The sequence below is a fragment of the Rhinatrema bivittatum genome, chromosome 2 (genome assembly GCF_901001135.1).
Source record: "Rhinatrema bivittatum chromosome 2, aRhiBiv1.1, whole genome shotgun sequence".
Classification (NCBI taxonomy): domain Eukaryota; kingdom Metazoa; phylum Chordata; class Amphibia; order Gymnophiona; family Rhinatrematidae; genus Rhinatrema; species Rhinatrema bivittatum.
The window spans coordinates 100,994,455-101,019,738 of NC_042616.1; the positions used below are offsets into that span (position 1 = coordinate 100,994,455).

General features: G+C 41.1%; 1 protein-coding gene across 1 annotated transcript in view; it reads right to left on the reverse strand.

Moving 5' to 3' along the window:
* Positions 1–25,284, reverse strand: part of LOC115083221 (receptor-type tyrosine-protein phosphatase N2-like) — a 322,268-nt gene that overhangs the window by 36,683 nt on the left and 260,301 nt on the right. Inside the window, exon 12 of the mRNA XM_029587030.1 lies at positions 5,241–5,314. Coding sequence (XP_029442890.1) covers positions 5,241–5,314 — 74 coding nt within the window. The remainder of the gene's footprint in view (positions 1–5,240; positions 5,315–25,284) is intronic.

Here is a 25,284-nt window from a genome sequence, read left to right on the forward strand (position 1 = left end):
TGTTTAAAATCATGAGAGGTCTAGAACGGGTAGATGTGAATCGGTTATTTACTCTTTCAGATAATAGAAAGACTAGGGGGCACTCCATGAAGTTAGCATGTGGCACATTTAAAACTAATTGGAGAAAGTTCTTCTTCACTCAACGCACTATTAGACTCTGGAATTTGTTGCCAGAAGATGTGGTTAGTGCAGTTAGTATAGGTGTGTTTAAAAAAGGACTGGATAAGTTCTTGGAGGAGAAGTCCATTACCTGCTATTAATTAAGTTGACTTAGATAATAACCACTGCTATTACTAGCAACAGTAACATGGAATATACTTAGTTTTTGGGTACTTGCCAGGTTCTTATGGCCTGGATTGGCCACTGTTGGAAATAGGATGCTGGGCTTGATGGACCCTTGGTCTGACCCAGTATGGCATGTTCTTATGTTCTTAATTTGTCCTGCCATGAAATTGGTAGATCCATCCAAGCTTGCCGATCTTGTTTTATTTTACTCAAAAGGGGGTAAAACATTTTGCCAAATAAATCCTTAGGGTCTCTGGGAATGAAGACCCCCCAAGTACTTGAATCCATCTGAGCCCAAATGAAAGTCCGAAAGACAGTTTGGACTTGTAATTTTGGAGCCCATCAGGAAAATCTTGATTTATCGTAATTAACTTTATAACTGGTAAGATCCCCATATTGCCTAATAATGTTATGAATGAGGGGCCCGAGACACGTGTATTAGAAAGATAAATCAGAACATCCTCTGCATAAAGAGAAATCGTGGAGTGGAACTGATAAACGCAAATCTGTTTTTTACTCTTTCAAAAAGTACAAAGACTAGGGGACATACAATGAAGTTACTAGGTAATACATTTAAGACAAATAGGAGATCTTTTTCTTTTTTTTTTACTTAACGCATAATTCAACTGTGGAATTCATTATTAGAGGATTTGATAAAAGTTGATAGTGATCCGGGTTTAAAAAAGGTTTGGACAAGTTCTTGGAAAAAAGGTCCATAAACCATTATTAAGGTGGACTTGAGGATATTCACTCTTTTTCCCTGGGATAAGCAGCATGAAATCTATCAACTTTTTGGGATCCTGTCAGATACTTGTGACCTGGATTGGCCACTGTTGGAACAGGATACTGGGCTTGATAGATATCTGATCTTATTCAGTATGGCAAATCTTATCTTCTTGTGTGAGTGGCTGCAGTAAATGGAGCAGAATGTCAGAGAATTTATTGAAGTAGTGGCTATAGAAATAATGCCAATCTCATTGTGAAGCACAAAGCTCCTGGGAGGACTATGGAATCCTAACTTTGAGAATTTACAGTTAGCGAGAACAATAGGAATACTGAATTAAAAGAGATCCTCTCAACATACATAGGAGGTAATTTTCTAGGCACATAAATGTAACAGACTTAGGGGGTCATTTTGTAATGCTTATCAAGTGCGATAGCATGCGGGGGCAGAGTTGGGGTGGCAAGGGGAGTCAGGGCAGTGAGGAGGCATACTCTGCGGTGTCTTCACTGGTAGCGATAAGGTAAGCCACGTTATCGTCGCCAGTAGCACGCCCAATAGCGCCACCTTTCATGGTGGCGCTATTGGGTGCGAAAGCCGGCAGCGAAAACACCTCGATGGTGCGATGGCTGCCAGCTTTCGCAGGCCCGCCCCCCTCTTCGCCCCCCATTTTCACTGGATTCACCATTCTGCGATACAATGGTGAATCCAGGCCTTAATGTAGGTAAAACCTATTGACAATTCAATGTCATATATTGTAGCAATTAAAGCCCACATACATGCATAAAGTATATTTAATGTATAAAACCCAGATTTAAGTGTATAAATCTTTTTGAAAATTACCTCCATACTTTCTAAGAATAACATTCTACCCAATGCTATTGGGCTGCTGGAACAGAAAGGATTCATTGCATTGCACTTGTCTAAAATTCATTAGAAACTAAGTGGGTCATTTATCAAAATGCGCTAAGGCGTTTTCGCATGCATTAAGGGCTTATCGCATGTGAAAACGTCTTTAACGCATGCGATAGCACCATATCGTATGTGCGATGCAAATTTGAAAAAGAGGAGGAGTTAGGGGTGGGCTGGGTTTGCCAGTCTGTGAAGTGCTATCTCACAGACTTAATGCCGAATTTAACTACACCTTTTTCAGTAACGTTAAGCTGTGTGATAGCTTGCGTTACAGGGCAGGAAGGTTTTAGTGCATTTCGTGATGTTTCCTGAAAGGCCTGTTTTAGTAGAGTTGAAGCTCTCGGAGCACCAGCCTAGCCATCTAGGGGGAGAGGAAGGGAGAGAAAGAGATCCCACCTAGTAACTTGAGGTGAGGTTTAGGTATTAGTGTAGGGGGTTAGGGGCCACTTTGACATTCAACGTGAGATGTTTGAACAGAACAGTGGTCTCTTGTGAAGATTTGATGACCTACAGAGAGAGGAAACTCACCCAAAGATGAGATTTGTTCAATCTTCTCTCCACCTAGCTTGATGTTACCCAGGTAGAGAGTCCATCAAGCTAGGTTGAGAGAACCTTGCACAAATATCATCTTGACATTAACAATGGTCCCCCAGTGGATGTATGCAGGAAATGCAACTTATCACAAAGTCTGAAAATGTTATCACAATTTGCGCTAACTTAGCTCTTCACATGGGGTAGATTTTAAATACTTGCGCGATCGCGTACTTTTGTTCGCGCACCAGGGGTCAGTGCGCGCAAGTGGGTGCACATTTGTGCAACCTGCGCACGGCCTCGGAGGGAACTTTCCTTCGCCCTCCCCCCACCTTCCCCTCCCTAACCCACCCCCCGGCCCTATCGAAAAACCCCCCCACCTTTGTCGGCAAAGTTACGCCACGCCCCCGGGCCCGTCCCCGAAACGCCGTGGCACGCCCCCGAAACGCCGCGTCATTTCGGGAATGCCCCCGGACATGCCCCCTCCCGCCCCTTTTCGAAAGCCCCGGGACTTACGCGCGTCCCGGGGCTTTATGCGCGCCGGCGCACGAGGGCCCTGCGCGCGTAAATCCAGAAGGATTTACACGTGTGGGCCTTTTAAAATCCGCCCCATAGGTAATTAGTGCAAATTGCAATAAACTGTATATTAGCATAAAATACACCCCTTTTGCTATCGCATGCGATACTTATTGCATTTTGATAAATACAGACCTGAATCAGAAGATCCAAGCTCGGATTTAGGCATAGGCAATGAAGGCAACTGCCTGGGGTGCCAAATTTTGAAGAGACCAAATATGCAGGCTTGCTGGCACAGCTTCAAAGGGGCATAGCCATGGCTCTCTGCATATGGGCACCAAAATCTTAAATCCGGCCCTGAGAAGATCCATTGCTTGGGTAGGCAGGGGAGAAGCCACACGCTTTAAAAACCAAGAGCTTTACTCTGAGTAAAGTTGAAGTAAGATGCATCACTGATTTTCTATTGAACTGTGATCCATAATCCTGAAGCTGCAAGTCAAAACCACTGGTAGGAGAAAGCTTGTGCAGAAGAGTGAATACCAGGAATGTTGGGAGAAGCAGTGTGCTTTTAAAAATCCTTAAGCTCTTTCTTGTGAATGCTATCTGGAATAGGTAAGATTAAATACCTGCCCTCTCTACTGGAACGTTAAAACTGAACCCACTCGTACGGCACAGAGAAGTAAAAACTGAATACACTTAAATTATGTCTGAGGAGCATCCTGGAAATATTTCTGTTTGTAAATAAATGCCAGACCAGTTGGAACCACAACTACAGGAGTTATCTGAAGTAATTTTGGGTCTTCACTACTTGCTATTGAATGCTTTCACCCGGGATCCACTACACCGTCTGCTAGACCAGTTACTTGAGAACTTTAAACTGTTCAGTTACAAATACAAGCAATATTTTCATTTGACACAGGGTTTGCTTTCTACGCATGTGTAAAATCTTGCTATGCACATAAGATAGCTGGATTTTTTTTTTTTTTACATGACAGATAATAGTAGAATCTATCATGAATTAAAGTGTTCACCATTAAAGAGAGATGTCCTTAGTAATTGCTTACGTACAGTAAAAAAAAAATAGAAAAAGCGCTATTATTTTTAGAAAATATATAAGGACCTTCGTTTTCAGTTTTTATTTTATTGTGCCTGGGAATTTCAATGCTAGAGTGAAAAAAAAAAGAAATCTGTGTAAAAATAACTTTTCCACTGATTTTCTCCCATGTGTTATAACAAAGTCATTTTGCCACGCATCTGTTTTTTTTGTTTTTTTTTTTACTAACATTGAAATTCCCAGGCAAAATAAAATAAAAAAACTGAAAACGAAGGTCTCTAAAAATATGGCTGGAAAAGTAAAATCAAAGCAAATAAGACTTTGAATAATTTGTTTTAACCTGCTTAAGCTCTGTCAGCCACTTTCTCTTCCTAGACTGAGCTAACAGAACTGCCAACTAAACAGCCGGTGTGAGTTTTCCATTTTCTAACTTACAATGCGCCCCACAATGAAAGAGCAGAATGTGGCGTCTGTAGCTCTCACCTTTGAGCGTCCCAAGATATTTGTTTTTCATGTTATAGATATTAAATCATACAGGTAACACCATACATAGAGGCAATGACTTTCAGGGGAACAATGCATATTTCTTACTTCGGCACATTTTCAGCCATTTCCATTGCTCCAAGCACCTCTTACGTTGCAAAATGTCCAAATGTAAAATCTGATGAAGCTCTTTATTTTCAAAGGGGCAGGTAATAGACATCCTAGAACCAACTTCTTAGAAACATGTTATTGTGCGGGGCTACAGAGAGGAGGCGCATTGCACTACATGCCTTTTTTATTTAGAGTTGGTTTTATTTAGTTTGAAGAAACTAAAATTAGTGTTAGAATTGATCACTTCAGCCATGAATATTGCAGTATGGTTTCCCAGGGGCACCATACATATTTTATATGCCGTTGATGATGAAACAATTGAACTTTTTTCTACATTTAAGCGTAGCTGTAAGAGTGAGGTTTTGTGTTTTCTTCAGAACCCTGTGGGATGCTGACTTGGTTTTTCTTGTGTATGTTAATACAGATGGATGCTGGAAAAGCTGCAAGAAAAAAGCAATTCAGATTTATTTTCAGCCTAAATAAACCTTATTTGGAATGGAGCCAAGTACAGCAATCAGCTAACGACCCGTGTTAAACTAGGTCATACCCTTTCGCTTCTACCATGAAAACAACAGGACTGAAAGATCTTTAATGTATTTAAAGTCCCAGTGGATTTATTGACAGTACCTTTGTCTGGACCATGCCTGGTCTCTGGTCCCTCAAGTGCTCCAGGGTAGCAGCAATATCAATCTCTTTAGCACCTGCAACAAACCACAAATTGGGCTGAGTTCAGAGCGGAAGATAATCTATGCTGCATCTGTCAGTCTCCTGCTTTTGGGTTCCCTTTGGGCTAACAGGCCAATTGAAAATTATTACATTCATCCCTCAGCACGCTTGGTAGGCAGCTGCAATTTTTGTGTCCAGATAGAAAAATAGAACAGATAAAAGGGTAGCTTTGATTAGCATTAATCTGTGAAAGCTAAGAGAAAAGGTCCTATGAAATGGCAGCTTAGATACATCAGAGCAGCAGCAGAAATATGAACAGGATCAAAACAAAACAATTTATTCCAGTCACTGTACTCCCTCTGAAAAATCATGACATAAATTAAGATGCACGGGGTTTTGCATTGTAGGGCTATATTTGTCTCTTCTAGCAAAAATTAAACTGTATACATAAATTTTGTGAAAGACACATTGGTCATCATATTTTTTGTTAAACAAAATCTAGACAAGGGCATTTTATGTACACCTTTTCCTCACATATCACATAACAAAACATGGAAAAGAAACAAAAATGAACCAAGAATCTCACAACCAGGGGCATTTTGTCACAGAACACTCAACTGGATTTTAGCTACAGAATTGCATTGAGTACAGAAAGGACGTAATTTTTCCTAAAAGTAGCATATATCATAGCAATTTTCAAAAGTCCATTACATGCAATAAAATGTTTTGAAAATTCAATGAAATTTTAAGAGTTATGGGGTAGATTTTCAAAGGGTTGCGCGCATAAGATACACGCGCAAGCCCCGAAAACCTACCCCTGCCTGCGCCGAGCCTATCTTGCATAGGCTTGGTGGCGCACGCAAGCCCCCGGGACGTGCGTAAGTCCCGGGGCTTGAAAAAAATGGGCATTCCGGCAGCGCACGCATGTTATAAAACTGGGCGTAGATTTGTTCGCGCCGGGTTGCACGAACAAATCTTCGCCCGTGCGCATGTTATAAAATCTGGCCCTATGTGCATAAATGCTGCAATTTTCAAAAGCCCATTTGTGCTTGAAAATCCTATTGAAAATTACCTCCAAAGCGTGTCAATTTAATAGTGTACGCTCATTTCAGCAGTGACACTTTCTTCATGTCTTTCTCTAATGCAATTATCTTCACAGATGTATAAAATTAGGAAAACCCATAGAATCTTAAACAAATCCTGGAAGTTTTAACACAAAGTGGCATGGAGCATCACAGTCGGCGCAGTTACGGCAATGGCGTTGCAATTACAGATCTGCTTGCTGAAAGATATATGGGCTGAGCTCCATCTTGGAATTCATTCCCTCTTTAGCCCTTACGTTCTGTAAACATCTGCCTGCCGGTTTACATTTCAACATTTTACAATTTAGAACCCCCATTAAGTGCAGTCTGCTGTTAAAATGTGTCCTTTTTCGATGAACTTTGAAAAGATGACTGCCTTCAATTTTAGTCGAATACTCACTCCCTAATAACATATTTCACTTCTTTTCACAGCTTTTAATATGAAGCATGGGAAAAAGGAAACCAGTCATTTGGAGGCAAAGAAATAAGATGAAAGAAGGGGGAACAGCAAAAAAAAAAAAAAGAAAAGAAAAGAAAAAATGATGTTGAGGTGACAAGACTGTTTCATTCTACATTTCTTTTCAAAGAAAAATATTAATCAGTCATGAAAGAAAACAATATTATCAGTAATAAAATCAAGCATTTGTGTAGTAAAATGTATCTCTGCCTCTGCTGTTCTTTTTTTTCAAAACAATCTTTAAAGTTAAAACTCTTCAAAGTATATAATATACATCTGTATATCTATCTATATTATTTCTCTCTCTGTAAATATATGTATATATATATATATATTTGAGTCTTCATGCTGCATTTATATGTATTGGGAGTATGCATTGCAGACATCTTCCAAGGAGTCCCCATGGTTGTAATGAGTTAAAAAATGTGCTTTCCTAGTTATTACATAGAGGCCAATGACCTAACCCAAGAATGGCCTCACAAATGCAATTTTCTGCAGAAAAACAACAGCATTTGTAATTATGTTTGCATATTTTTACATGAGCTATTGGCTGTATTTTTTCTGCGTGCCATTTTATATGTTTGCAAAGTCATTCACGAACATTTTGCAAAATCGCTAATGAATTGAAGAATCATGCAAATCAGGTCGAGATTTTTTTTTTATAGCAAAATTACGCACAGGAAATTATGCAAAGAGGCGATTTGCCCCAAAATGTAACTACATCACAGATAGATATGCTTAAGGTTTTTTTTGCAATAAAGTCCATGATTCCATGCCTACTTTACAGCACAAATAATCCCAAAAAGCCATTTCCAGAATATTTTAATGAGCCAATATTGAGCGAGAACTTCTTGCTCTACCAGCTCATTTTGGCACTTAGTATATTGGCCCCAGTGTTTGATTTCAGAACTCTTTCATCTTATTAAACTTTTCGTATTTGTCTGGAAAATCCATTACATTAAACATTTTTCTCTTTTTATTCCTTATATAGGGTCTTGTGTACAAAAGGATTTGTCTCATTTTCTCTATAGGAAAAATGCTTTGTACATCTGATCCATAGTTTGGTGCACATTGACTTTTTCCATGGTCTACTGTGGGGGATGTAATATATTTTTTATTGAAGTAACATTATGCTTTGTAAATTTGAACTGTGTTAAGATAAGAATATTTAGAAAGGAATAAAAAAAATTATTTTTTGATGAAAATTGTTGTACCATACATATAATTTATTTCTTGGGACATTTTCATGTATGGGAACCTCATATTTGTTCTATATATTTTATTTGAACAACATGCCTGAAATACTACAAGAAAATGAATGTTTCATTGCTACAAAATTACTACTGATATCAAAACGTGCCGAGCAATCATGGATGTATAGAAATGAACAATATCACTATTTGCTGATTCTTTTAATTCATAAATCCACAGGAAAATTTATCTAAAAATGGACTCAGTTTCTCATTCTTCATAGCCAAGATATTTCAAACATTTAAAGAGTGCATTAATTTATTATAAAATTCTGACATATTGTCCTCAATGTATTTTTCTACTGTAAACAAACTTTAGCTTAATTCCTGTGCTATTCAGTTGCTGAAACTGCCCTAACACTTTTTTTTTTTTTGCCTGGTAGATTTCTCCCTCTCTTTTATTCTCCAAGTTCAATCAGAAATAGGGCTGTGAGTAGGGTTTTTTTTTACCCTTATTTTATATCCCTCTCATTCCTTTTAAGCCAGGGTTCATGCAATTATGATCCTCAAGAATGGCCATTAGGCGCTGCTGTTGAGTGATGGCCAAAGATTCCATTTACCCAGAAGGTCGTGAACAATGCCACCACCGTATATCCAGCCCTGGAGGTTGCGTACTAGTACAGGAACTGAATCAGGTCAGCCTTCTTAATGAACTATTTTAGACAAATGATAGCATCCACCAAGAGCCTCCCCATCTCCCTTCCAATAATTTCTGCTTCCAGTTTGCCAATACAGGATTTATAAATGGAGACTTATGTATTATTTTTGCAAGTATCTGACACATGAGGTGCAGGATGTACTGTATGTTATAGGGTACATTTTTAATAAGATGCCTACTGGTCAAAGTACACACACACTTTTCAGCCTTCATAAACCAACATGATATTCAAACAAAGTACCCCAGAGTGTGTATTTGAAGATCAGGTTGTTAGGTAGATAAAAAATAGAAAGTACTTTTAAGTCATTTCAAATGCGCTCCAGGCGCAAACAAAAGTACGCTGGATTTTAGCAGATACGCGCGGAGCAGCGCGTATCTGCTAAAAACCTGGATCTGCGCGCGCAAGGCTATCGATTTTGTATAGCCGGCGCGCGCCGAGCCGCGCAGCCTACCCCCGTTCCCTCCAAGGCCGCTCCGAAATCGGAGCGGCCTTGGAGAGAATCCTCTAACGCCCTCCCCTCACCTTCCCCTCCCTTCCTCTACCTAACCCACCCGCCCGGCCCTGTCTACACCCCCCCCCCTTACCTTTCTCCGGGGATTTACGCCTCCCGGAGGGAGAAGTAAATCCCCGCGCGCGAGCGGGCCTCCTGCGCGCCGGGCCGCGACCTGGGGGTGGGTACAGAGGGCGCGGCCACGCCCCCGGACCGCCCCGGGCCGTAGCCCGCCCCCGTACCCGCCCCCAAAACGCTGCCGACACGCCCCCGAAACGCTGCGACGACCGGACCCGCCCCCCCGACACGCACCCGACACGCCCCCCTCGGAGAACCCCGGGACTTATGCGAGTCCCGGGGCTCTGCGCGCGCCGGTAGGCCTATGTAAAATAGGCTCACCGGCGCGCAGGGCCCTGCTCGCCTAAATCCGCCCGGTTTTGGGCGGATTTAGGCGAGCAGGGCTCTGAAAATCCGCCCCAGTAAGTGAAGGCAAGGACTGCTATGAAAAGAGATGCTTTCAGTCTTTATTTCTCACTTTCATTTCCCTATGTTTGAACATCACCCAACGTATGTGAAGCAATCAGATCCTATTTCAGGTGAAGTAATTTGTTGCAGCTCAAAGTATAACTGCTCCCAGAGCTTCAAGAAAACTGAAGGAAAGCAACTTAAAAACTATAACAAATCCACATGTGCAGAAAATCAAATTATTATACCTCCCTCATTAGGGAAGGGGTGGGTGGATGGGGTGATGTTAGGCTGGTAGAAGAAAATAATAAAGATATGTTGAAAAAAAACTATAACAGATAAGAACTTAGTAGTAACATTTTTAACTGATAAGATGATTTTACTGTTTGCTGGGCATACTTTTGAAATCTTATGCAGGAAACAGAGAACACAAGTTTTGTTTAAAATATGAGTATATATATATATATATATATATATATATATATATACACACATACACACATACTTAGATACAAAATACTTGGAGGACAATGTGTAATCGCACACCAGTTAGGCATGGGCATTAGTTTAAAAAAAAAAAATAGAAAAACAACATGAACAGGGGCTAATTTGTTTCTTTCATGGGACCCACATATTAAATGAATCCTATTTGTTTCATTCATTTGAAATTCAATGATGTCAATAAGTCATTATAGACAATGGACTTATAGAAATCATAGGGAGAGCAACAGGTGTACAGTTAAAAACTGATATAAAGTTTAGAGCAGGCAGTCAGAAGACCTGGGTAGAATGGATGTCTTGTAAAGTAGACAATAGGGATGATGTTTCACAGTGAAGCAATTTGCTAACTGGACCTATCACAGTGCACCAGGTACAGTGAACGCTGATCTTGAAGGCTGAGTTTTGCTGTGCATGCATTCTGAAGACATTGTCTGGAAGCATCTGCTATTTGAGCTCTCTCTGAGTACAAGGTTTACTCTTCCCAATCAACTTTTTTGCTGCTGCCCATTTTACAGTCTGTCACTGTGCTAGTCCGTCACACAAAAGTGGAAAGCAGTGAGACAGCATCACATCTGTGTTTCAGATCAGACTTGTATTGCTTGCTGTTCCTTTCTGTTTTGTTTTAATTGTGGTTTCTGGAGGCAGACTGTTGAGTTGCTTGTAGAGCTGGTACAGATTTTTTTCTCTTCCTGGGCAGTGGGCATTGTGGGCAGTGGGCACAAGGGGAGACCTGAGGGCAGGGAAGAGACTGAATCATACCAGGCTGTGTTGTGAAGTGTCAGTGTTAGAAAACAAGTGCCAACAGTGTGATTCTCAGTGCGGCAGTTACCCACACATATACATCAGTGTAGAACTGGCACAGTCAGTGGGCATTACAATACCACTACAAGATATAAATCATTTTAATCCTCACACATCCCAGTGACAGAATCAGTCCCGTCAGGGATAAAGAAATGGAAAGCGGCAAGAACCCAAAAAATAGTGCTGACTTAGGATGCTATTGCCACTTTGGGTGCCAGTTTGCCCCAAGGATTCGTGTTATTGTTGATAGTGTTCTTCCCACACTTGTTTTCTTCTTAGTTTGTTAAACTGGGGTGTTTTGTCCCCAGAACAAAAATTTGAAAAAAGTCAATAAAAGATACTGGTTTCTCTACCAGGGCATGGTGGCACCTGTAACTTCCGTAGTTCTTCCTTTCCTCTTAAAATCTCAGCCTGGTTCTCCTACCTCATTGAGAATGATCGATTATACTGGGGTGGTTTTATTTGCCCAAAAAGTCCTCATTCTGAAGGACAAAATAGAGGCATAAGTAAAAAAAAAATGCTCAAAACTAACCATTTTGATGTTCTGAATGTGATAACAGTTAAGAGTAGCTTGAGAAATTTCATGCAGAACCAGAAAATCAGGAGATGGAACAGCCTAAAGTCAGCTAAATAATATGGGAAATGGTTTATAAATAAAGCAGCCCCCACCACTTTCCAGGAAAACCACATCACAATCATTAGCAAAACCATTGCCATGTAATGAATATAAGAATATTTTCATTTAGAAAGCCCATTTCACAAAAAAATCCAAATTCCACCCTGCACTTTGGGGGTCTTTGTGCCACTCAACCTTGCTTCCATGCTTAGACCTTGAATCTAAAAGTGAAAAAAAAATGTCAAGGGGCTTATGTCAAATATATTTAGGTATGTATACAGTGACCGTCATAAAGCGCCTTTTGCTGCTTACGGCTTTTGATGAAGCCCTTTAAAGCGCTAGGGCTTTCTAAACATGGGTCAGGTATACAAAAGTTCATATATTCGCCTTATAGGAGCTATCATGCACTTATCTGAGTGAATCATCCACAATGCAGCGATGCCTGGTCCGTCCGACACTGCAGTGTTTCGGAGTTACATTATTCCTTCTTCAGGGAACTTCAGAGTTGAGTCTGTGGTGGACTGATTTGATTGTAAAAGTGCGGTCAGTTTGCTAACGGGTTCAAACCACTGTATACGATATACGGTGCTGCAAGCTACCTGTTAGAGTGTCACTGGCGGGGATACACTCTAACAGGTAGCTTGCAGCACCATATATTGTTGCATTTTGCATAAGAACATAAGAAAATGCCATACTGGGTCAGACCAAGGGTCCATCAAGCCCAGCATCCTGTTTCCAACAGTGGCCAATCCAGGCCATAAGAACCTGGCAAGTACCCAAAAACTAAGTCTATTCCATGTAACCATTACTAATGGCAGTGGCTATTCTCTAAGTGAACTTGCACAGTGGTTTGAACCCGTTAGCAAACTGACTGCACTTTTACAATCAAATCAATCCACCGCAGACTCAACTCTGAAGCTCCCTGAAGGAGGAGTAATGAGTGCCAGTTTGCCACTTGAGATGCCATCAAGAGTTCATGACACTGTTGCTGATGCCCTCTTTTAGAGCCTTGGGGTATTCTTCACATTTTTTTCTGCTTCTTTGCTCCTCTCACAGTGACTTGGTAAAATTTTGCCAATGCTTTACGGAGTTGTAGGCTAGTCATGCCACTATCCAGTCTTGCCAATCTTTCTAGGTACCTTGGAGTTCTTTTTACCTACTGTTGATTTCTTCCCACAAGTTTGATTAGAAAACCCCTACTCTGGAGCCCAATACAGGCTGGAAATTACTTATAAAGGCTTATCCCATTGACTTTCATGGCAAATAGAAACAAATCAAGTCAAAAAATGAATACTTTTTTTCATTCTGGAAATAAAGGAATTAATTATAGTCCCCACGAAACAAATTTTCAAGCAAAACAATTTTTTTTTTTTTTTGCTGCACACCTCAGGAATGTCACAAATATTCTGAATTGCTCAAAGCCAGTGGTGGAGACACACCTACTCAGTCTGGTTTTCAGGATATACACAATGAATATGCATAAAATAATTTTCATACATTAGGTCTCCAATGTATGCAAATATATCTAGTTCATATTCACAATGTATATCTTCAAATCCAGATCAATTAGGTGTGCCTCCAGGACATGATTGTGAAACACTGCTCTAAGCAATATGGAGTCATGAGAGATGGCTCAAAAGGAGGTTAGACTCTTGAGTAAAACAAGGAAATATTTCCTCATAGAGGAAATATCTATACAGGAACATCCGGTATATAAAATCCAAAAATAAATAAATAAATAAATAAATAGAGAAGGTGGTGGCTAGATGGAACAATTTCTCTTGGAGTTGGTGGAAGCTAAGGGGGTCATTTTCTATTGATATCGCATGCGAAAAGTTGCATTTCGCATGCGATACCTAGATCGGGACAGAGTCGGGGCAGCGTCAGCAGCGGGGCGGACGCCGCGGAAACTTCACTGACGGCGAAAAGGTAAGGCCCCTTATCGCCGCTAGTAGCACACCCAATAGCACCATCTTTTACGATGGTGCTATTGGGTGCGAAAGCTGGCAGCGATAGCACCGGAGGTGTGATCGCTGTTGGCTTTCGCAGGCCCACCCTCCCGCTTCACCCCCCCCCTGCCCCCCGGGATTCAGGAAGCCGTGATAGTTTAGAAAATCCGGCCCTAAGAGAGCAAAAGAATTCAAGAAAAACTGGGCAATGGACAGGCACATAAGATCCTTAGAATGATATAAAGATGTGAGAGTAAAGCCCGAGAATGAGTATTGCATCAGAAATGCACAATTAAGATTGGTCTTGTGGTCCTTATCTGCCATCAATTTCTGTGTTTCGTATCAACTTTCCTACTATAATATGACTAGTTCTGGGTGGTGCTGGTGCTGTACATATGGGAATACATGTGTTCCTCTGCCCAAAATAGTAGAGAACCAGAGGGGAAGATAATTGGGAAGATTGGGTGACTAATCAATGCTTATCTGTTGTCATATGCTAAGATCTACTGTCAGTATAATGCACACATGAAGTGAAAGGTCAAAAAAGTCCAAGTACAAAGTCAAAATAATTTCAAAGTAGATGCTGAAACCTTTTCTGTGAATGCAACTGAAAAATAAACCTGCCTAGTTAAGTTTTCTGCTGTATAATATTGATCTTAGATGTGACGGACTGCCTCTTAAAATTCTGCTGCCTTACAGACCTTGAAAGTACTTTAACTGAATAAAAATCTGATTTGTGGCTACAATATGCCAATATTTTTGACAGCAATAGGTAGTTCCATCTACCTTTCAAATGACAGTACCTAATATTGATACTCTATCTGGTTTATAATTGTATACATGTGTTATGTAAAAAAAACCTAATAACTTATACCAGGCTTAATCACATGGCTCTTTCTTAACTTTAATTTCATAAACCTGAATTTCAAATTAGTTAGTGGAATCCTTTTTAAATAATTTTATAGAATTACTTTATTATATTCTGCATTTAATGTGACTTTAAGAACCTCCTTAGATTTCCCCTTTTCAATTTCATTGCACTAAAATAGTATTTCTCAATATAATTCTACAAACCGAAACTGAGAAGAACTCTGCACTTACTATAGTCAAACATCAAATGAACGGAAGTGCAGAAAGAGTAGGAGTCCCAACTCTTTGAACCATGTGTCAAAATTAATTTTATTATTAGGTACGGCAACTCCACTGTCTCATAGCTTGAATAACACTTTAAATGGGTCCCCCAACATGGACCCCGTGTTTCGCCGCCAAGGCTGCGTCGGGAGGGACAGCAATACAGAGATATCGTATCTGAAAATTAAACAAATAATATTGACATGAAAAAGGACCCCAAATTGATGGGGAAATGCCGATGCAGTAACAAAAAGAACATACCTTAGAGAATGTTCACATCAGTGTACAGGGACCAAAGGAGCCATTGTAAAAGCACCGTCAAAGGCGCGAAACCAAGCAGCCAATCAGATATGTCTAACCGAAAAAAAACTGACCAATCAAGTCTCTGTGAGAAAGTCAAATTGAGATGGTCGCCATAAATGAAGTTTTTGATTATCCCCTTAGATTTACGTTCCACTGCGATAAGAATCTCCGGGATTATTTGGTCCATTCTGAGTTATGCGCACTTCCCTCAGTAGTCCCCTCCTCTGGGGGTCACCAACCCTGTGGACATTGTTCTGTCTGTCCCCTTTCTCTCACACCTTCGTCTTTTGTACATCCGGTTACCAAGAAAATATATCCTTTACGTTTTTCTACCACTTGCCTATCCACGGGAGTCATTTACATTATTATCTGCCCGACGCAGCCTTGCGGCGAAACACGGGGTCCATGTCGGGGGGACCCATTTAAAGTGTTATGCAAGCTATGACACAGAGGAGTTGCTGTACCTAATAATAAAATCAATTTTTTGACACATGGTTTAAAGAGTTGGGATTCCTACTCTTTCTGCACTTCCCTTCATTTGATGTTTCAATATAATTCTACCAAATACTCTCTCTGGGAATAATTTTCAAAACCATTAATGCGCATAAAGATGAATTTTCAAAGGGTTTCTGAATGTAAAAATAGTATACATGCATTTAAGTACCATGTATGTACTTTATGCTATTTTATAAACCTCGAGCACCATTGCATTTTCAATTTTGTACATACATTTTACTGGGGAGAAAAAGGGATGAACTAAGGGCGTTCTGGGGATGGGATTCAGAAGTATGCGTGGAAATTGCTATTTTGTAAGAGAAATACACATATACATCACCAAACTTGTTTGAACACTTTTCCACTTGCTAATTGACTAATGCAAGTGAAATATGGACTTTCTGTTGTCTGCAGTTTTTGGGTGGGAGGTCTGGTGAGGGTTGAGTGTGAAGTGCTAGCGGGATTAGGTGGACTGGAGAAGAACTGGGTGACTGGTGGAGATATCAGTGACCTGGTGATTCCAAATACATGTGCATGTAAGAATTTTCTCCACATGTAATTCTGGATGTCTATTTGTGCACTGTCACAATTATTTTGTACATAAAATATAAAGCACATATGTTTATAAAAAGGTGAAATTTAAAAGCCCGGCACACATCAAAACCAGGAGATACGCGAACATGTGGTGGTCAGGCTATTTTATAACATGCATGCATATATGTGTGTACGTTATAAAATGACTGTGCCCTATGGTGAATGTGTGCACATGTGCTACCGTGCCTCTGTTTAATGTTACTGTCAAAATGGGTAAAGAAATCATGAGCTTTCTTTCATTGGAAATATTCACACATACTAACACATGTGCACGTTCTTGGAGCAGAGTTTATAAAGCACTAGCATTAATCTCCGTGTGTCCATTTATGAGAGCAAATGCTCTACTGTAGACAGGCTTGAAAGCTGTGCTCACAAAGTAGGGTTTCTGCACATCAATGACTTGTTGCTAAATTACTCCAGGTTTGTGCATATGAAAAAATGTGCTTTTATGCACACAAAAGATAGGCCTTCCAGGGGGAGACGTTCAGGTTTATGTGCATACTTCTGATTTTCAAAAGCACGTGCATAAATTAACATGCACAAGTTACACTCTGAAAAGAAGAGGTGTAACATTTTTGCTTGTGAGTCTGAGTGTGTTATTTCACATACTGTTCAAAGTGGACTTTTAAGTGCAAGTCCACACACTTTGATAATTAGTGTAACTTGCACACATTTTTGCCAGCATCCTTATGTAGACTGCTTGAAAATTACCCTTCTTATTCTTGCAATCTGCCTTTTTTATTTCTGGATCTGTAGCATATGGTTCCCTTTATTAAAGGCATCCAGTTACAATATTCAACTGCTCCTGTGAATGCTCTCAGAAGGCTGACATGGCTTTGACTTGAGCCAGCCTATAAGAAATGATGTAATATATGATGTATTCCAGTTATTAGACACTTACAAGGAGGTGGTGGGAGTCAGGCCCACAGGTCTCTCTCCTTCTGCTGTTAAGTCCCCTCATGAGGGTACCCCGACAATAGAGTTAAAGGTGCCGAGATCTACGTAAGCCTCTCTTTCCCAACCTCAAGCTGGTTTAGCAAGAAAACCCTATTTATGGCATTAAGCATTTTTGTGGTTTAGTTCATACAGTGAAATACTTAATTGTGAAAAATGGCCATTTTCACAAAAAACTGTAATCATTTTGATGCAGCCTGCAAAAAGCTAACCATATATTTATGACATTGCTTTTAGGTATAATAAAGGTGGCATAATGCTTTTTAGGAGAACATTTTTTTAAAGTCACTTGGCAGCCAGCAGGTGGCTAAATTACAACTGGCTAAATTTAGGGATATTTTCAGCCACAACCCAGCCAGGGTAATAGGAACAGAGGAAGGGAGATTGTTGGTCTGTGAAAGGTTGGTTTGCACATTGGGGGTGCTGGGCAGGGAGGGAAGGCAATCATATGAAATCAAAATTAAATGCTGCCTGGCATTATGTATACTGAAGACTTAAATTTAGGGGGTCTATGTACTAACCAGTAATAAAATCAGCCACATAACATGAATTACCTAAGTATTTGTGGATGAGAATTTCAGGGGTGCCATTTTGGATTTGGCACAGTGGCTGGCAGGAGGGAAAACCATCTTCTTCTGCCTTGTGAAAACATGTGATGGTTTTAGGGTGAGTTGAGGTTTTGCAGGCCCAGAGGCCCAGTTTCCATATGTTTGTATATATGACTATATATGTGTGCATTTTGTGGACCTGGAGATGAGGAAGGTGGTGGTAGTGAGCGCCAGATGGAAAGCACAGGCCTAATGGTGTAAGGGGAAAATTATGTAGTGTGGCCTGGCTAGAGGCAAATAATCATATGTTTGATGTGTGTGTGTGGGGGGGGGGGGAGGGGGGACGTTTCTGGCACTTAAAGTTGGGGCTAATGAGGAAGAGCAAGATGGCCACGAAAGGAGGAAGCTGAGATTTGCTGTCCGATGAAATTACTTGATTTATTTTTCCTAAATGGCTCTAAAAAAAAGGGGGAAGGTGAGAGAGTTTTCCCCATCGAGCTGGCCAGCAAACGATAACATCCTTCACTTCCCCGATTTCTGCTTCATCAAGAGGCCAGTTCCCCATTGCTGGATTTGATGGAGGAGTGTCGGCTCAGCTTCGAGAGGATGTTTCCCTCAGCCCCCTGGCCACCAGACTCTGCCTTCCCGGGAAGCTGCACCGAGGCAGGAGAATAACATCCCTCTGCTATCTGTGCGGGAGGGGGACTGAAGAGACATCGTTATCTGTTTGAGCTCTGCAGGATTTCGAGGTGACTCATAGCAATACTGGGACAGCTCCCTGAGTGTTGGAAGCTCCGTCGGGTAGTTTTCCTGCTATGGCTGCTGCTTCTTCTGGGGAAAGCTTTCTTGCTGGTGAGTTCACTCAATTCCTTAATAAACCGGCAGAAGTGACACTGGATTCCCTTATGCAAAATGATGGCCAAGTTTGGCCAGATTCTATGAATTTCAGCTAGGAAAATGGACTCTCTTGCTTTAAAATTGGAGCTCCAGGTTTCAAGGCTTGAGTTACACGGTCAGGAGCACATGGAACAAATGACTGAGGTTAAAAATGACTTGGGGGAAATTGCAGGGGATACAAACTGCTATTTTGTAGGAACAAGGAGCAATGTCTCGAAGGATTGAAGCACTGGAGAATTCTGCTAAGAGGCTTAATCTTCGCATTTTGAATTTTCCTAAAATTATGGGTGAACTACCCTGGATTACCTTTAAAAAATATTTAGTAGAAATCCTGCATCTGGCTCCAGAGACGCTTCCTTCGGTGAATGAGCTGTTTTCTTTTTACCTTCTTCTCTCCAGTCTAAGGCTGTGTTTGGTCAAGATGCTCCTGCAGTTTGTTCTTTAAATTTAACGGGCCTCTTGGAAATGTCTGGTCCGGAAATGATCGAAAGAACCACTTTATTAGTTTCTTTTTTCTCTGAAGCTGATCTAAGTAAAGTGGTGGTAGCGTATTTTCAAATTTTAAATGTGGATTTTCTGGGACAAAAATTGAGAATCTGTCCTGATCTTTCCCGGCTGACACAGGAAAGAAGGAAGGCTTTCTTGGCTCTCAGAAAGGACACTTTTGTCTTTGGGAGCCTCATTTGTTTTACATTATATCCCTGGAACCGTTTTGTCAAGTATCATTCAGAGAGTTTTCTTTTTCATTCCCCGGATCACTTGAAATCTTTTATTGAGGCTGGCAAGATGTTAAAATCTTCTCCTGCTCCCTTAGGGAACCAGGAAATTCTTGTATTTGATATAGCAGAATACATCTCGCTAGGGTCTTCGCTTTATTCGTAGTCTCCTGTATTTCTTTCCTCCCGCTTTTAATTTCTTTTTTGCAGGGGATTGCATTTTTTTGGGATAAAATGTTCGTATATTTTTTTCTGTTTTTGTTGTTATTATCAATCCTCTTGTTTCTGTTACAAAGTTTTTGTGCTTTGTTATTTGAAATACCATGAATGTTTAAAAAAAAGGTTGGGGTTAATGTGGCATACTCAGGTTGCTGAAGCTAACTACACCTTCAGAGGTATAATTAATTTTTCTGACATTAGTAGGCTACATTAAGCCTCTTAGGTATTAACTCTAAAAAAGACACATAAATTGTCTAATTAAAACATAACTATATTTTCAATTAATTACAGAATTAATAAATATAATAGAAACTATGAAATAGTGATTACAAAGTGAAAATGATTGCTTTAAAAACCGTGATTTTATGGCCTTTCTACAAGATAAACTAATTCCTGATGGGTCTCTCTTGGTGAGGCGTTCCAAAGTGATGCAGCCGGACCTCATTTCTACTTAGCTGTATCTGACATTCTTTAGGGTTCAGTAATTCTAAGACACATCTCGTTAAAATGGGGTTTGGTTTATAAACAGAGATACAATCTGTCAAGTAACCTGGTGACTGCTTCTTCATAGCTTTAAAAATTAGGATAAAAATCTTAAACTTTGTCAGTCACATTTTCAAAACTGTCCGCAGTACACAATTTGTGCATATAAGTGGCTGTATGGACATTTATGAGAGTTTTTTTTTTTTTCATAAGCTGTGTAGCGGGTGCAGCAAAGTTTATAAAATGCCATATATTTTTGCCCCAAAAGTATGTGCATATGTTTTAGTAAAGGCAAATATGTCCAATGCCAGAAAACCTTTACTTTCCCTATTTCATAAATCTATGCGCGTATATTTTAGGTGCATAAAATATATTCCATGTCCACATAACCACTCAGATTTTAACATGGAGGCAGATATTTTATAAAGCAGGCATGTATGCAGTTCTGAAAATACCTGGGCGCACATTTGTTCTCACCAGTTTGTTGATCCCCCAAACCAGTTCACCCAGTCCTTTCATCTAGACCCTCCAGCACTTCACCCTGGACCGCCACCAATTCAGCCAGACTTCCAGTCCAATTTCAATCGCACAAGTCCAACAGCAGGAATAAAAATGTTCGGACAAGTTCTGCAATGTATGCTATATATCTCTTACAAATAGCAGCTTGCATGCGTACTTCTGAACTCCGGTTCGAAATGCTTCTTTTTTCACCAGTAGAATGTTCACACCATACTGCAAGCACTCACATGCTCTAGAGGTTTATAAAAACAGCAGATATGCATGCACATGCTATTTTTCACATGAAGCTCTTTCGAAAATTCACTCCTAAATACTTAAGCAATTAGGAGCCAATGTAATTCCTTTAATCGAGTCTCTACCAGTAGAACCTGCCACTATCCCTGCTACTGTAGTTTGGATAAGTTGAAGCATATAAGTCAATTTCTGAGGGAGATCTGAATGCACAGGTGGATTTTAAAAGCGTTGTTCACGCAAACATGGCCACATACGGGCGTATGTGGGCTGTGTGTGAGCAACGGAGATTTTAAAAAGCTGTGAAGTATGCGCGTATAGACTGGCGTGTACCCCACAAATAGGAGAGAGGAAAAGGGGGTGGGGCATGGGCAAAGCATGGGCGTTCCAGGGCAGGGTCAACAGTTACATGAGTAAATCCGTGTTTTAAAACCCAGAGACCACGGCGCCCGTTGGCTTAGTTTACTGCTGCTCCAGATGAGGAGCAAGTCTGTTGATTTCAGGTTTTAGGGCTTACAGGACAGGGTGAGGGGTCTGGGTCAACTGGGGGAGTATGCAGGTTGAAGAGCCAGAGGAGGATGGAAGATCTTCATAATAACTGGGCAAACTGGTGGATCAATTGAAAAAACTGGGTTGTCCCTTGCCGCGAGCATGTTTTAAAATCCACCTACATATGCACGTAAAAGCTGACAAAATCCTATGGAAGACGCGCGTTAATTGTGCTTGAACAATCGCTTAAAATTACAAGCATACTTACGCGCAGTTGGCATATATTAAAACTTTTGCATGCAAGTATGTGCACGATTTAAAATTCCAACGTGTCTTTGCTCGAGCACACTCGTGATCGATTTGCAATTAGCCTGATAGCAGTATTCTGTCTGCGATAGAAGCACTGCATGCATAATGGACCTCAGGTCTGATGATGATAGAAAAGGTTTTAGTAATAACATCTGTTAGTTCATAGGTCTCTTGTCAGGGTCAACAGGGTTGAGAACCTGGGACTTCCAAGCCATGAGCCTGATGCAAGGCTGCGGAGACTGTTTGCCTTCCTGAGAAAGTCAGTCACGTCCCTGCAGTCTCCTGATTGGACCAGCACTGAGTGTGCTCCATTTTCTCAGCAGAAGGCAAACAGTGCTGGTCCAACAGCCCACTTGGTATTTGCACACAAAAGTGCTATCACTCAAGGACCTGGTTTTGAGTTCCAGTCAGTTACCCTGTTTCCCGATCATGTTCCAGTGTATTATCCTGTTCTAGCATTCCTACTGTTGTATTCTGTGCCTATTTCACAAGTTCAGCCTCCAGTGTCCTGCTTCTGCCTTATTCCATTGTTCCTGTGCTGAGTGCCTCTCCCCGGCTCTTCTCCAGCTCCTGACCTCCACCCACCATAGCACCACCCTACTTCAGGTAGGCACCTTTCCTCCGGGATCTGGGCTTGATTGCCAAGCCCAGATCCCGAGACACACCCTTAGTTTTTCCATGACCAATAACAACAAGATAAAAATAACTGTTTGTGGCTCTTCTCCTGATATTTATTGCAGCATTCTTTGGTTCATCATGCACCACTTAATCACAAATGAGGAAAAAATACAGTTCCAAATCCAAGTGTAATTCTGAATGTAAGTCCTGCTTTGCCTCTTCTGATTTATGACCTCATCTTAACATGCCAAAACTTGTCCGGGTTAATCATACCTCATCACTGCTAAGGCCGTTGAGAACATTCTGTGCTATATAAATAGCACCCACAATGCAACCAGACTTGCCATTATAGCATGGAAGTGCTCAGCCTTCGGATGCTGTAAACTGAAGAGCAAAATGCACTGCACGGAGAAGCGCTTGACATGCTACACACAGAGCAGACCAAAATGGGCTTTCTGCAGATGAAAGAGTATTTCAAAACCTACTGCAAGAGACTGGCATTCCCAGGAGCTCAGGGTTGGCATGGAAATGACTGATTCCTGAGCTAATACGTCCACTAAGAAATATGAAAGAACATGACTAGCATCAATGTGTGACCATTTGCTGTCCAGGTTATTTTATCATTCGGTCAGCTGACGTGCATAAGCTTCGATCTGTTCCTGTATCGTTCATTCATTTTATTTGCGAAAAGAGCATTATTGTGAAAACAGCAACAGAGAGGCAGGGAAGAAAGATAAGAACTATTAGCAGTTCAGTCTTCTGACATCATGTGTGCTGACATCACAGGGGGAAAAAAAAGAAGGGTCAGATTAACTTGGAAAAGAGTCAGGCAAGGGAGAAAAATAATTTGTATGCATCAGAATTAGATTTTTACTTGGCACTGTTTTTTTTTCTAGCTGTGCGTTTGTCTTTACTACAGTGAATATGTCCATAATGCACTACAGCATGATAATTAGCTCTTGTTTTCCCCCATCCAGCCAATTATATAGCCAGGATGTTGAAACACTGTGTAAAATACTAAATATGACTTCACTGCACTAACTAATGAAACCAACTGAGTGCTGAATATGAAAATATTTACCATAAAATGGCCTCCTCTTTGCATTATCTGAATTTCCATTTTTTCTCCTCTATTTATTTTACCTTCACCGGCTACAAAAGAGATCATCCAAACTGTTACTTTCATGTAGAGCTGGGGTCCCCAAACCACGACCCGCAAGCTGAGTTCATTTTTTCAACACCTCCCCTCCCCCCCCCCCCTTGCTTTTTCCTTTTCCTTTCCTTGCCAGATGTGGCCCACGAAGGAAGGGGTTTTTTTGGTTGTTTTTTTTATTATTATTATGCATGGTGATTCAAAGACAGCAAAGCTGGCAGGACTTCCCAGGAACTGTCAAGCAAAGAGGACCCATAGTGAACAAAGGCAGCAAGCACCCACGGAAGCAGTCCCAGTGGATTCCTGCTGCTGTGCCAGCCTGTGGGAAGAAACAGATGACCACAGGCTGCAGCTTCAGCAGCCTCCATAAACCCAAATATTAGCTAGAGAAAAGAAGGGACGTGGCGATACGTGGTGGTGAATGCTTCCACTGCTGACCGAGGTGGGGGACATTGAGACCCGCAGCGAACCCTTGCAACAAAAACAACTCCCTGCTGGTGCTTCTGCTACAGGGAACGTGGGGTAGTGGCGTGAAGGAGGTAGGAGAAGGAAGGGGTTTGGAGGCGAAGGTGAAGAGAGGATGTGGGTAGGAGAAAGGGTGAAGGGAGAGTGGTTGGGAGGGCTATGACAGTGTCCATGCACACAATGCCCCATCCACTCACCTATATTTCCCTCCCTCCACTCTCCTAGGGAGGCAGATGTGGTGGAAGAGGAAAGGCAGGGAGCACGTTTCCCAGAGGTGCCCAACTTCCAAAAACCCTGGGCAACCTGGCCCCATTCCTCAGCAATTCAAATAATCAAAAGGGCCAAGCACATCCCTCCTCCCCCACCCCCACTGCTAGTCAAACTCCAAGAGTTCATCACACCTCCTTGGCCCTCTCAGTGATTTCAAATGGCCCATCGTCTCCTCTTTTGAAAGGTTTGGGGACTTCTGATGTAGAGTGTAAGCAAAGTGGTACTGCCATTGAACAATGTCAAAGTATAAACCATTGATTGTTCCAACTGCAATAAAAGTATAGCTGACATTGAACAAAGCAATCCGAAAAAACATACCCTAACTCATGCAGCATTTATTCTCATAGTCTAAGAAATAAGAGTGGCTTGCATCATAGCTTAAAGGTCTCTGTACTCCACAGGCAAGATTTAACCACTGAAACCCGATGCATGTCTCCCATACAGAGAAGGTTTATACACCAGAAAATTCCTGGATTTTCCAATCCAATTAGCCAATACACTGTTTCTCCAAAGGCTTTCCAAGCACATGTGAGAAGACAGCCAAGATTAGCCTTAGACGGTGGCGAGTATGATGACCACCCCATTGTGCTTTCTTGCCCACCAGCCAATCAGATGTTTGCCAGCTAGTCAGCTGTTTGGTGCCATCAGGCCAACGTGACTAGCTCGTGGACAGGATGGAGATGAAGAAGCAATTCATGCTCTAATGCTGGTGATGCTGGAACCAACACCATACCTGCCGCCCCCACTCTCATCTGGTACTCAACCGAACTCAGGTCCTGCATCTCCCTAGGGCAGGAGTGGCACTTGGTTTTGTTTCTTTTTGTGGCTCACTAAATTGAATTCCATCAATAGCACGATTTGCAGTGTTCAAGGCAGGCCCTAAGGCAGGGGTGGCCAGCTTCGGTCCTCGAAAGCCACAAACAGGCAAGGTTTTCAGGACATCCACAATGAATATGCACGAGTTAGACTTTCATGCACTGCCTCCATTGCATGCAAATCTATCTCTTGCATATTCATTGTGGATGACCTGAAAACCTTGAATATCTATCTATCTATTATCTCTCTCTCTCTGCTGGGTTTCGATTGATTGTAAATATTACTATCCTTATCATAAGGCTTGGAGGTAACTGTAACGGCGTGGCAATTACTGGGTAGACTGGATGAGCCATCTGGTCCTTTTCTGCCGTCATTACTATGTTAATATGTTAGTATATACTAGAAAAAAATAGCTGATTTTAAATATATAAATAACGATATATATATTTTTTTATTCCCATGGTAGTGAGCGCTCACTTTTCTTTGCATTTTATGGAATTCAGAAGAGGCCAATGTGAATAGAAA